We start from the raw sequence: 13,723 nt of genomic DNA, 5'->3' as shown, positions 1-13,723 counted from the left end.
ATGCTAGTGATTGGTTTTTCAGTTCCGCCAGTATTAGGGGAAATGATAAATAGAAATTACTGAAGATTATAAATGAATCTGTGTCAGAATGGGAGTGAATTCCCACAGGGGGCTGTATTGGGCCCAGTGTTGTTTAAATGTTTTATTAATGATTTGGATGCTATTATAGTAAGCTTTTTGAACAAGTTTGCAGATTACACTAAACTGGGAAGGATGGGAGTGCAATTCAGAAGAATCTCAACAGATTGGAAAGCTGTGTAGAAGAATTGTGTAGAATTGTTGTGCCTCAACACTTTTTGGAATCCTGTGCAAAGAATGTAAGCCATATTCGGAAGATTAGAGGTTGTATAATGAAAACTTGAGACTCAAAAAAGGCCTTGAGGACCATAGTGACCATGAAACTAAGCATAAATCCTCAGGGCAGCATGGTAGCTAAAAGAGAACATGATTTTTGCTTGTTTTCAATTTTGGGGTATTTTAGGGGGTATTTTACCACTGTAACTCAGAGCACTGAGGGTACTGCCTAATCAAAGTGGCCATCCAGAGTTCTACATAGGCCACAGATCTGAATGTACTTTAACCAGGGCCTTTTCTTTAAGCCAGTGTAAAAGGCAGTGGAAGGCTTCAGCAGCCTTCCTAGTTCATGATGAAGAACAGGGGAAGTGCTTATACAGTAAAGCCATATTCCAAGGACCCTAGTGCAGGGGTAGGCAACATGAAGGCATTTTGCTTGGCATGTGTGTCTCAGGGAGGGCAGTGGGGAAGAGGTCAGGGCTACACTGCCATAACAAGGGTTGGGCCCCTCATGGCTCCCCCACCATCTGCCCCTGGCATGCCAACATCTTACAAGCCAAGATTGCAGGTGTTTTTGGTACCCTGCCCAAAAACATTGCCGACCCCTGCCCTAATTTGTTCCTTAACAAACATATCCCTTCCTCCAACAAACAGGTGAAATCAGCACTTCAGCCTTTGCCTGGCTCTTCAGAAACAGGCTCTAGCATGCTTTTCTCAGGTTCTCTGGGCCTGTTGCTATAGACATGCTGTTACACAGAGAGCTGTTAGCAAATTTTGAAAATCTTTCTGTTATTTATGTAGCAACAGTTTTGCTTGCTCAACAGGAAAAGAGTAAGGGGAAGAAATAACTCATACGAAGATTGAGAGCAAGTCAGATGACCTAGGAGCCAATAAAAGGCAGCTAGACTGGAGGGGTAGGGGAAGTTGCCAGACAGAATCTTGTAGGATGCCAACCCAGTCTGTATCTTAAAGGTTATGACTCATTTGATGCCTAATGTCTTATGATGTGACCAGCAGTAGTCCATGCAGATGCCAAGATACTGCACAAGCCATGTGGGTTTTGTATCAAAAATACAACAGCAGGGTTAGAATAAACTGCCCCATGCTTTAGAGATCTCTCTCTCAGTTTCCTAGAAAGGCAAGGTAAGGAAAATGATGGAGTGGGTGGGATAGCATTTGTTCGTGATGCTGAAGAGGTGAGAGAAATTGGGTGAGAGAACAAATGTATGTAGGTATGGAATGGGAATAATACAGAAGAGAGGGAAGAAGGAGAGGGGCTGGGTGGATGGAGGTTTAGGGAAGAGGTGAGATCAAGGTGCGAGTGGGTGCAGGAGAGGCAGAACTTCTGCGGTCAGAGTGGATAAGAATTGAAAGCAGAGAGGCAGCATTGGGGTTGGTGGTGTCCCTCACCTCATAACTTTATTTTTGTTTTATGTTTGTAGCCTAAGAAGAAAAGTAGAGCACAGGAAATTCTGCACTGGAGGACTCAGTTTGGTGGTATAATGTTCTCAAAAGATGAACCTATTGCTCTCTTATCTGATGCTACTGCAATCATGACCCATAACACCTCATGCCACATAGACTCAGAGTTCCGATACACTCTTTTTACCATCTTCTACAGTGTTATCTTCATTCTGGGCTTCATTGCCAACTGCTATGTGCTGTGGATTTTCAGCCGTGTTTACCCTGCAAGAAAACTCAATGAAATCAAGATAATCATGGTGAACCTAACAATAGCTGATCTGCTCTTCTTGGTCACACTGCCCCTATGGATCATTTACTATTATAACCGAGGGGACTGGATCATGCCAGGATTTCTGTGCAATGTGGCGGGCTGGTTATTTTTTGTTAATACTTACTGCTCTGTAGCCTTCTTGACAGTCATCACATACAACCGATATCAGGCAGTGACCAGGCCAATCAAAGCTGTTCAATCCAGCACCCGAAGAAAGGGTATCTACATGTCAGCAGCTATCTGGATTGTGATAGCAGGCAGTACTTTGTACTACCTTTTTGGGTCTGGTGTTACAGAAGAGAAAATTGGCTCTAGCAATGTCACACGGTGTTTTGAGCGCTATGACAGCACTGGAGACAACAAGGCCATCCTTGCCATCCACATGATCATATGCATTATATTCTATATCATTTTCCTGGTTATTCTGGGGTTTAATGGGATCATTATCAGGACACTGCTTTCCAAGTCGGCACAGCCTCGACGGAGTGCCCGTGTCAAGCAGAGGGCATTTTGGATGGTGTGCACGGTCCTGGCCGTGTTTGTCATATGCTTTGTACCTCACCATCTTATCCATCTCCCTTGGACCTTGACAGTCCTAGAAGTGTGGCAGAAGGAAAACTGTCCACTCCGCCAGCAGCTCAATGATGCCCATCAGGTGACGCTGTGCCTGCTGAGTACCAACTGTGTGCTGGACCCCATCATTTACTGCTTTCTTACCAAGAAGTTTCGGAAGCATCTTTCAGAGCATTTTAAAAGCATGAAAGGGAGTCGCAAGTGTTCCAAACAAACCACTGAAATTGTGATTGAGGGCACGATACCCCTCACATACATCCCTGGCGCAACTATCAGAAACTAATGGGATCCTACTTTTGACCGAGCCAGCTGAATTACTGAGATCAGCAGCTACCTCTTTCCCTAAAAAAAAAGAAAAGAAGAACTGAAATGCCCTGGGAGCTGGTGGAAGCACCTTCTGCTATGAGCAGGCATTTCATAGTTAACTGAGCAGAGCTCAACCACTTTGTTTTTCTGGGAGCTCCAGAAATCTGAGCATTTCTGGAAATACCCATTAACCCATCTCAAGTTCTGGCACCACAGACTGGACCCATATCCGTGTAGATATGAGCATACACGGGGTGACTCAGCTTGCCCCTGCCATGGAACAATACTTGAGTATCTGAAAGACAGATCAATGACTGAACAGAAACCTTAAAATTCATGTGATTTTCACTACTGGTGCTTTTTGTATGTCTTACTACTCAAACGGGTAATGTTGCTATGTGCTGCTAAGGAGCTGCTGCATTCCTCTAAGGTGCTTGCATCTCTCTGTATTGTAGACTGAATGTAAACTTTTAACTCCATCCAGCACCTTAAACTGGCAATACCTAACTGTCCTTTTCATAGTGCACCAGGTTAAAAAGGGCTGAGTGGGGAATAATTTGGAACCAGGGACTGAGACCCAGGTGTTCCTCAAGATGCTACGAGATGAGCGAAACTTGGAACTTTAAGGCAGGACAACCCCTGAACTGCTGGATACAGCTCGAGGTGTAAGCTCAAGCACTGAGTCAAGGGTGAAAGTGCTCCTGGCCTAAAGAATATGGCTATATTCTGTATGGGTCCACAGAGAGCTGGCTCTTCTGTAGGTGGCAGACTGTTGCAAATCATGGGACACTTCAGTCTTATGGGCTAACCCTGGATTGCTTAATAGTGAAATTCCCCCTAGCAAAGGAAGTGGAACAGGGTGGGGAACATGGTTTAGGTGGCACATGAATTTATGGTTTCTCTATTTTGGAAAAATCTCTGCAGCTGGTAACAGGGAAACATTATGTACCACATTGGAAATAAGAAAAGGTATTTATACTCATTAATAGTGATTTGGTAGTATCAGCCAGAGGACTGCTGACAGATAAGTTTGAGTGGCAGACTCCAAACCTTTCCAAATATAGGGTCACCACTGGTATCTGATTTTTGTAAGTAAAAAAAGCTGAATAAAATAAGGCATGCCTTTACTTCCTCTAAGTTAGACTTCTGTAATGAACTGCTAAATAAAGGCTACCAATAAAGAGTGTGTTGATGCTTTTTCTAGAGTTGATATGGCACCTAACAGGTTAGCAGGGTGAACCATTCTGAGTTCTTAGCAGTCATGCCCAAAGCTTCCATGTTCATGTGAACTGAGATACAAAGCAACAGTGATGAATGTCGCGGGGGACTCCCGCGCCCCGCTTCTAAGGAGATGCCCCAGGAAGAGGAGAGGTAACAGGGCACCAGGGTGTCTGCTACTAGCAGGAGGAATAGGGCTGCTGAAGCACCCTGGAGCAACACAAATGGGGGTTGCTAGGGCAACCAGGCAGATCATGTGGCCAGGAGGGGGCAGGGCCAGGCCCTTATAAACAGCTAGGCCAAAGCCTAGCTAGCAGTACCCTTCTGGATGCCACAGGAGCAGGAGCTCTGTGGCTGAGCTGAGCGGCCAGAGTCAGGGGTTGCAGCCTTACCTTACTGACTGGCTGCAATGATGCTAGGGACGAGAACACCCTGACAGGAGGTAGGGCTGGGAGCCCGAGAGGGGCTGAGAGTTGGCTTTACGAGCGGGTAGCTCTTTGTTGGTTTTGTTACAGCCGTTCGGGCTTGGCTTGAGTTATAGTTAACCGGAGGACCGGGTGAGGCTGTAGGGGAGCGAGGAGGCCTCAGCGGGGCTCCCCAGCAGTTTGGGGGCTCCGGGCGCCCAGTAGGGGCACAGTGCCAGGGAGGCACAACGGTTTGTGCCGGAGTGGCACGGAGCCTGGGGTTGGACCCCGGCCCGTAAGGACGGCACTTTGCCCAGGTGGGTGGCGAGAAAAGACCCAGGAAAGGGTCAAGGGGGCCAGGCACGGCTACGGCCACCTGAGCCCCAAGCGCGGGAGGCGCGCAGCGCGGAGAGCGCGGTACAGGCCCCAGAGAGGGCGAGGCCCCGGAGAGGGCGCAGCGCGGAGAGCGCGGTCCAGGCCCCGGAGAGGGCGCAGCGCGGAGAGCGCGGTCCAGGCCCCGGAGAGGGCGCAGCGCGGAGAGGGCGCAGAACAGAAACGACCCAGGAAAGGGTCAAGGGGGCCAGGCACGGCTACGGCCACCTGAGCCCCAAACACGGGAAATCCGCAAGTGCGGAGGACGCGGCAGAGACCCTGAGTGGGGCCGCAAGCGCAGAGGGCGCGGCGGAGACCCCGAGAGGGGTGAGAGGAGCTAGGGAGACCCAAGGGCGTCAGGAATAGGCCGGTGGGTGAGAGCCCGGCCCAGGGGCGCCAGGTGGGTGACGAGCCCAGGGTGCCAGAGGGAGAGCACCAGAGGGGCAGGGGACCAGACAATGTCCCCCGGGACAGCTGCGAGGCTTGGGGCGTGCTAAAGGGGGGGTTTTGGAGGCACGCATTTGCCCATAAGGCTGGGGCGAGAGTACCCCCACTTTGGAGCGGAGGTGATACCATCAAGGTGCCGTTAGGTATAAGTAGGCAGCCTCCCATTCTGAACCTCAACAGCAAAGACGTGGCGGGCGAGTAGAGGGTGTCAGACCACCCTAATTGGCACGGCAAGGGGGCGCTCGCGAGCTCACGGCCGCTTGCGGGGCCATCCGTGACAATGAACTTTAACTCTTCAAGGATCTGAGATCTGTCTTCTGGAAGAATATCCTCTTATATCTATGATCCATTGGGACAAGGGAGATTGGTTAAGAAGCGCTTCCAACAGGAAGATGAAATGGAAGTCCTCAGTTTTTAAAACTTTATTTATTTAATGAATCCAACTTTATCAAATAACACATTTAAGATTTAAAAATGCATCCAATTCCCTTATTTATACATAAAGACATATTTTGTTCATCTGCAGTGTTCCGTAACCCAAATCAATGTCCACAGAGGAATCTTCTTTTCTTCTTTCTTTCGGTCTCTGATGGGTACTTTACAGTTTGGTTGATTTTAAGCCATGTGGTTTCTTCAACTCTGTATATAAAATTTGCTTAATAATTTCACCACCTCCTCATTATCTCAGAATTCTGCATAATACAAAGCTCACCACCTCCTACTTATCTAAGATTTTTAGATTTTGAGTTTGTTTCAGACTTGTTCTTAACTGTTAGCTCACAGAACTTGCATTTTTCTCCCAGTAGAAATAAATGAGCTGAGCCAAGAAGATTCCATAAGATCACAGGAAAGTAGGGATGGAAGAGATCTCACAAGATCATCCAATCCAGCCCCTGCTGATTGTCCCCAACTAAACCATTACAGTCAAGTAATGTAGAGAGTCCAGAGGAGAGCCACGTGCATGATCAGAGGTCAGGAAAACAGATCTTACGATGATAGGCTGAGAGCCATGGGACTCTTTAGCCTGGAAAAGTGCAGGCTCAGGGGTGATCTGATGGCCACCTATAAGTTTATCAGGGGTGACCACCAGGATCTGGGGGAACGTTTGTTCACCAGAGCGCCCCAAGGGATGACGAGGTCAAACGGTCACAAACTCCTGCAAGACCGTTTCAGGCTGGACATAAGGAAGAATTTCTTTACTGTCCGAGCCCCCAAGGTCTGGAACAGCCTGCCAGCGGAGGTGGTTCAAGCACCTACATTGAACACCTTCAAGAGCAAATTGGATGCTTATCTTGCTGGGATCCTATGACCCCAGCTGACTTCCTGCCCTTTGGGCAGGGGGCTGGACTCAATGATCTCCCGAGGTCCCTTCCAGCCCTGATGTCTATGAAATCTATGAAAGTGTCTGTCCAATCTTGCTCTTGAAAATTAGTAAGGATGGAGAGTCCACAATTTCTCTAGGTATTCTGTTCCGAAGTTTGACCACCATCATAGTAACTTCCTCCTAATGTGCAGCCTGGATTTCCTCTGCTGGAGTTTGAGGCCATCGTTCCAAGTCCTGTCTCCTATGGCTACAGAGGAAAGCCCATCACCCTTCAAATCCCCCCTTAGTCTTCTCTTTTCCAAACTGAATAGCCCTAGTTCTTTAGCTTTTCCTCACAAGTCTTGCTTTCCAGACCCCTAATCATTTTTGTGGCTCTCTGCTGAATTCTTTCCCATTTGTTCACATCTTTCTTGAAGTGTGGGGCCCTAAACTGGGCACGGTATTCCAGGTGAGTGCTGAATAGAGTGCCAGCCAGTGCATCACTCAGCAGGGGTTAGGAAGGTCTGGAAAAGGCAACAAGGCTCACCCCTGTGTTGAAAAGCACAAGGGAAGCCCTCTTTAAAGGGACTCTTCAGAAAGGAACCTTGGCCCTGGTGCAGCAACAGGTGTTGTGAGGCTACAAGGTCCAAACCACCAGTACACTGCCACAGTACTCAAGGTGGGGCCTCACCAATGCTGAACAGAATGGAAGAATCACTTCCCGTGAATTCCAAAATGAAGTTTGTTAATACAACTCCATATGCTGTTGGGTCCTTTGTGTAACAAGAACACACTGTTCATTCACATTTAACTTATGGTCTACTGTAACCCCTGGGTCCTTCTCAGCAGTATCATAACCTAGTACAGGGGTTTTCAACCTTTTTTAAGGAGTGTACCCCTTCTGGGAGGTGGGGAAAAGGGGCTTGCATGTGGTGGTGATGGTGGCAGCAATGGCGCAGAATAGTGGATTGCAGCAGTGGCTGGTGCATGCAAGCTTCCCTGTCCTGTCTCCCCGCCCCCGCCAAATCCCCTATGTTGTCCAGCCTACAGAGGGGAGCTGCTAACCTCACCCCCGCCCCTGCAGTGGCGTGGGGTGGTGGGTGGTAGCACTCCATCCCCACCCACCTGCATGTACCCCCCTAGCCTTTTTCCAAGTACCCCCGGGGGTACTTGTACCCCTGGTTGACAACCCCTGGCCTAGTCTATCATACCCCAGTCTATATTTGTGTATACAATTATTCCATCCCTCGTGCAGGACTTTGCACTTGTCCTGTTGAGTTCTAATTGACTAATTGCAGACCATTTCTCCAGTCCATCCATGTCATTCTGAATCCTAGTTCTACCCTCTAGTGTTTCTGCAAATTCACCCACTTTGGTGCCATCTGCAGATTTGCTAAGCATGTACTCCAGCCTATCACTGAAAACATCAAAGAGTTAAACAGTACTGGATCCAGTGAAGAGCCCTCCTCCCAACTAGACATTGAGCCATTCATCACTACTCATTGATCATGATGATCTAACCAGTTATGTACCCACCTCACAGGGCTTTTGTCTAGTTTCTATTTCCTTAGCTTGTTAACGAGAATGTTGTGGGAGAACATGTCAAGAGCCCTGCCAAATCAAGGTATATCACATCTACTGTTCTCCCTGCATCCAGCCTGTCACGTTATTATAGAACAAAATAGAGTTGGTCAGTCATAACTTGCTCTTGGTGATTTCTCTAGGTGCTTTACAATAGAATCGTTGAGGGACTGCTTTAGGATCTTTTCAGGTATCTAGGTCAGGCTGACTGTAATTCTCCAGATCCTTCTTTCTCTTTTAAAGATGGGAACTAAACTTTCCCTTTTTCTATCATCTGGGATCTCACCTAACCTTCACAAATTCTCAGAGGCAACTAATAATTGAAATTATCTCAACTAATTCCTTCACTATCCCATTTGGAAAATGGGATTTTTATACCATTGAAAGCATCTACATTGTCTAAGTAATCCCTAACTTTGCTCTGCTGCTACCCTAAGTGGTTTGTCTCCTTCCCTACCTTCACTGCCAACTATGCTTATCATCAGGTAGCTGACCTTATTTATGAAGACTTAAGTAAAAGAGGCAATAAATATTCTAGCTTTCTCTGCACCTTCCATAATTAGAAAGTATCCTACAAAATGCAGAAGACAGTTACAAGATGGGCACCACTCCAGTCTTTCTTCCCACCCTGGAACTCAGCTTCCACAAGGTTCAGGTCCTTTGTAGTGCCACCACACAATATAATTCCTATTAGGTATTAATTAAGAAGGGAAGCTGCTTACAGCTCACGAGGATGTTAACATGGTACTCAGTTCTCTCTCAATTTCTGTTCTCTTGCCTTCAGTTTGGATAACAGTTGTTAGGCCTTCCTGCTCCACTGTCTCCCACCCTCTTGCTTCTCTTGGTGTGCTTTGCATTTCTCCAGGCTCATTCTGGCTTTCTTGCTCACTAAACCTTCTCAAGCCCCTTTTCCTCTATACTCATCCACCCTCTGTTGCTTTCTTTCCTTATATCGGACCCCGTCCTGGCTCCTGCAGGGACCTCTTCACCCCTTTGCTAGTCCTCTCTGGTCCTCTGGGTTAACTGAACAAAACCAAGCTGCCTCAGCTCTCGCAACAAAAAGAAAACACATTTCCCTTCCCCAGGGTAACTATGTCTTTTTAAGCCCTGTGCCCAGGCTTTAGTGTCCATCTCTCTTACGGCTGTTGTTCTTCCCCTCCTTCCACCAGACTACTAGCTTTGGGGTAATTCCTTACATTTCTTTCTGTTGCAATGCTAGAGCTGCTGCAGCATTTCCTTTCAAAGGCTCCTTGGTACCATCAACTTACTGTCTTTAAAGCTATCCATTCTACCATTGGAAGTTCATGCCTGTAATTCCAGTACAGTAATCACTTTTGTACTCTGGCCAAGATTGAACTGTAATTTCTTTCAAGTGACCCAGTAAATTGTCTTTCTCCATTTCTATTTTTATTTGCTGCAGTTTCATATCTGGTAAAGGAAGTAACTTGACAATTAAGTTTATATAAGCTTGAACCTCTGTCTTAAAGGTCTTTTCTGATTCCATAGCTGGATGTACAGCTCTAGAGAGTACATCAATAATATAATGTATCATTATATAAACAATATTCTTCTTTTCAAGCTGTGCATATCTGGTTTATATCTTGGCCAATGACTAAATGCAAAGGCCACTGGTTGCCAACTGTCAGTATATTTTTGCAAAATCAGTGCACCAACCCCTAACAGAGATACATCTGATAATTTTTAATAGGTTTTCTAGGTGTATAGAATTGAAATAGTGCCTTTTGCATCAGCTTTTTCTTCAAAGCAGGCCATAATTATTCTTGTTCTAATCTAGCATAATTTGTTTTCATTCTTGAGGAGTATCCTCACTGGTGTTGTTTTTGCTAATGATTTAGGTCTGAATTTACCCACATCATTTAACATCCCAAGAAACCACTGCACTTCCTTTTACTGGAGATGTGGTATAATTTCAATGGTTTTAATACTTGTGTGGTCAGGTTTCACTCCTTCAGTAGAGAATACATCCTCTATAAAAATCAGTTCTGTGATGCCCAGCATGCAGTTCACTCTATTCAATTTCAAATTTACAGCTCTAGTAGCTTCCAGCAGCCTCCCAGAGCCTGTGATCATGTTTTTCTTTGGTGGAGCTTTGGTTGATATCATCCATGGAGATGTCCACATCAGGAATATACTCATAAATCATGTGTATGGTTTTACAGAGCACAAGCAGCACGAAAAGGTAGACACACAAATCTGTACCTTCCAAAGGGAGTACTAAATGTACATAATTTCGAGTTTTCCTCTGTGTAATTCAACTGCCAAAAACCTAAAGAGGCACCTGGTTCACTGAAAAATTATATATTTGCAAATTGAGCCAAAATCCCTTCCCTATTTGGCAATTTAAAATGTTATAATTTGATAGCCTTGTTAAGGTTTCTCAGATCCAGGCACACACATAACTGTCAGTTATTTTTCTCCATAATATCTACCGGGTGTACCCACTGTGAAGGTTCTGGATTCTCTGTGTCACTTGAACCACTTGTAAGCTTCCCATTCTTGCTAACTCCACCTTCAGTCTATCGTGGAGAGAAAAAGAACAGTTTTCTGCACATCTGACTAACGGGTGGCACTTGCTTATTTATCTGAATTGTATATTCACCTTGGAAGCAACCTAGCCCTTCAAATAAAATCTTGACATGTCTCATATTCTGGCCCTGTGTCTCATTGTACTGCAGTCACACACTTAATGAGATTAAAATTTCACAAGCTACTAGACCCAAAATTGTTGTCACCTCCTCCACTATCCCTGATTGCACTGCTCCCCATCCCCAAGAGCAGCCTGCAGAGGTAATGGTAAGCTATGACTTGTCCTGGAGGATAAGAAAGTGCACGGCTGGAGCCTTTGTGGGAATGAGGACCATGAGGCTGGTTTGGATCCATTCCAGGCTCAGAAAGAGGGTCTGGGGAGGTGGGCAGGTTATGGGGGCAATGAGAGAGGACATATAGGGGTTCTTGTTTCAGGAATTTAAATACAATTTCAAGCTACTGCTCTTCCAGTGTAGTTTGCCAATCCTGGTGGGCAGGGGAGTGAGGAATGGGGGTGCAGCCATTCCTGCAGCATCCATATCCCCTTTACAAAATTCTGGTTCCACCCACGACAGCATCATGGCTTTGCCAAGAAAGTCCAGGCATGTGGGGGTCTGGGAAAAAGGAGTTAGTCCCCCAGACAGCCAATCAGCAAACTGCTCTGCCTTGGCTGTCCTTCAGGAGAGGGGGGTGCCACAGGGCTAGAAGTGCACCAATATATCAGTCCCATATTGGATTGGCACCAATATAGGGAAAATTGACAGTATTGGAAATTGACTTTTTTGCCTGATATGGCCGATAACATGGCCAATAAGTGGCCTGTGCATGGAGCCTGGAGCGTAGCCCGGTGACTTGGAGGGCAGTGCCAGGCTGGTAAGTCTTGTGTGGAGGAAGGGGTGGTGGGATGGAAGGGGTATGTGGGGGGCAGATGAAGGCCCCTGTGGTGAGAAAGAGTGGGGCTGGGGCTGAGGCAGGTGCTGCAGGGCAGGGCTTGGGACAGAGGTGCGAGCAGCTTGTCTGGGGAGACTGGGGGAGGGAAGGGGAGGCTGCTTCCGCTGCTGCACACACCCCGGGAGGGCATGGGGGGTGCATGCCCCTGCATCTGCATGTGGGGTGGGGCAGACTGCTGCTGGGGCTGGGGCCAGAGCTGTACTAGGCTCTTCCTGGTGGGGGCGGGGCTGGTCCAGGGCTGCGCTCAGGGTGGGTGGCGGCAGCGCTGGGAGGGCTACAGCGAATTTTGGGGTGACTGCAGCCCCCCCATATCCCCCTCCCAGTGCCTCTGCTGCCTGCCCTGAGTGCAGCCTGGCCCAGCCACCCCGCTGAGAAGAGCCAGGTGCAGCCCCGGCCCCAACAGCAGCCTGCCCTGCCCTGTGTGCAGATTCAGGGGCACACGCTCCCATGCCCTCCTGGGGTGCATGCAGTGGCAGAAGCCGCCTCCACCTTGCACCTCTCAGACGATTTGCTCATGGCTCCATCCCGCTTCCCACCCCAGCTGAGCAGCACCTGCCCCAGCCCCCACCCCACTCTCTCCCTCACTGCAGGAGCCTTGATCTTCCTCCCCACCCACACCCCTTCCCTCCCCCTGCCCCAGCCCCTCCCTCCACCCCGACCCTGCACCAGAATTACCAGCCTGACACTGCTCTCCCAGCTGCCTGGCTGCATAGCGGTTCGGTATCGGCCCATATGGCTCCTTAAAAATTGGCCAACAGTACAGGCCCAGAAAATCTCTGTAGCACATGCCCAGCTCTCCCCACTAGCAGTGCAAGCTCCTGCATCAGCTTTCTCTCCATTCAGATCATCCGACATTGCACAACGCTCCATGGATTATCCGATGTTGCGTAACACGCAACAACGTTCCCTCCACAACAAAATTCCTGGTTTCCATCACACTGCACGGGTGCATGGTGGGTCACGGGGCCTCCTGTGGGTGCTCTCTCTGCTTCCATGACAGCTGTGGGGGAGCAGCAGGGCCTCTGAGGACCAAGGAAAAAAACCTTCAGGGTGTGATTGGAGCTCTGACAGCTTGGGCTTGGGTCACTCTTTAAGGGCATTCCTGCTGAGGCTGGTTAATCCTCGCTAGTAAACAAAACCTGAAGATGTCTCACTAGTAAGCTTCAGAGCTGAAATCCTAGAGGGCTGTGCTCAGCGATCCTCAGCAGCGGATATGCCCCCACCCAGCGCTCCCAGAAGCAGCAAATCCTGAGGGGAGACCCCGATAGGCAATCCCTAGAGGTGGCAGAGCAGCTCTCCCAGGGCAGCAGCAGCAACTCCACATGGCTGTGACCTCCAGCCTGAGGTGACGACCCCGAGGCAGCAGAGACCCCAGGAACACACTGCAGCAGGGACTCCAGCAACCCAGGAAGAAACTCTTCCCCCTCCAAACTGGGCACCGTAGCAACCCCCGCACGAACAGAGCTTGCAGTTAAAAGCGGCAAAACCTCCAGAAGTCGAATACTCTAAGTTTAATATTATAGAGATTTGATCATTGGAAGCGTTGTTTAATTGCTGGGTTATTTCATCCTTAGGATGTTTGATAAGGTTTATTTTGCTCTTCCATTTAATAGCTCTTGCACTCAGCTTCGTATCCAAAACGCTTGCGTGGGAGGGCGCTGCTCGTTTTGCGCCCCCAACAAGGGTGATTTTCCCCAGGTTTCTGGGTCGGGGCTGGAGCCAACCCATTTGAACCCAGCCCCTTACTCCCCCGCTGGGGCCCGGCAGCAGCGTTACACGAGTAACACGTGTCCGCGCCCTGCAGCCGCTTGGGGCGCCACACACGTTCCGCCGGGCCCTGCCCCACGCAGCTGCCGCGACATCTAGCGGTGAAGCCGGGTGATGGCAGCTGGCTGCAGCGGGAACGGGGAGTTTGCGCGCGCACCAGCCTCTTCCCGCCCCGGCCGGAAGGAGCTCTGCTCCTCTCCCTTCCCGTGGCCGGAGGTGAACTCG

At 48.6% G+C, this 13,723-nt stretch overlaps 1 protein-coding gene across 2 annotated transcripts in view; it reads left to right on the top strand.

Moving 5' to 3' along the window:
- The window catches only part of PTAFR (platelet activating factor receptor), a 39,622-nt gene extending 35,426 nt beyond the window's left edge, over nt 1–4,196 (top strand). Inside the window, exons 1-2 of one of the 2 annotated variants that reach the window (XM_090056702.1) lie at nt 186–317; nt 1,737–4,196. In XM_090056702.1, coding sequence (XP_089912828.1) covers nt 1,797–2,885 — 1,089 coding nt within the window. In that variant the 5' untranslated portion in view covers nt 186–317; nt 1,737–1,796 and the 3' untranslated portion in view covers nt 2,886–4,196. Of the gene's footprint in view, nt 1–185; nt 318–1,736 lie in introns of those variants that run through there. The other variant, XM_090056701.1, reaches the window with a different exon arrangement.
- The last annotated feature ends 9,527 nt before the right edge of the window (nt 4,197–13,723 follow it).

Source organism: Crocodylus siamensis, chromosome 7 (assembly GCF_052110815.1).
Source record: "Crocodylus siamensis isolate JL-2025a chromosome 7, ASM5211081v1, whole genome shotgun sequence".
In the NCBI taxonomy this organism is placed as follows: Eukaryota; Metazoa; Chordata; order Crocodylia; family Crocodylidae; genus Crocodylus; species Crocodylus siamensis.
The sequence above is the reverse complement of the archived record's forward strand: the minus strand, read 5'-3'. Positions and strand labels throughout refer to the sequence as shown.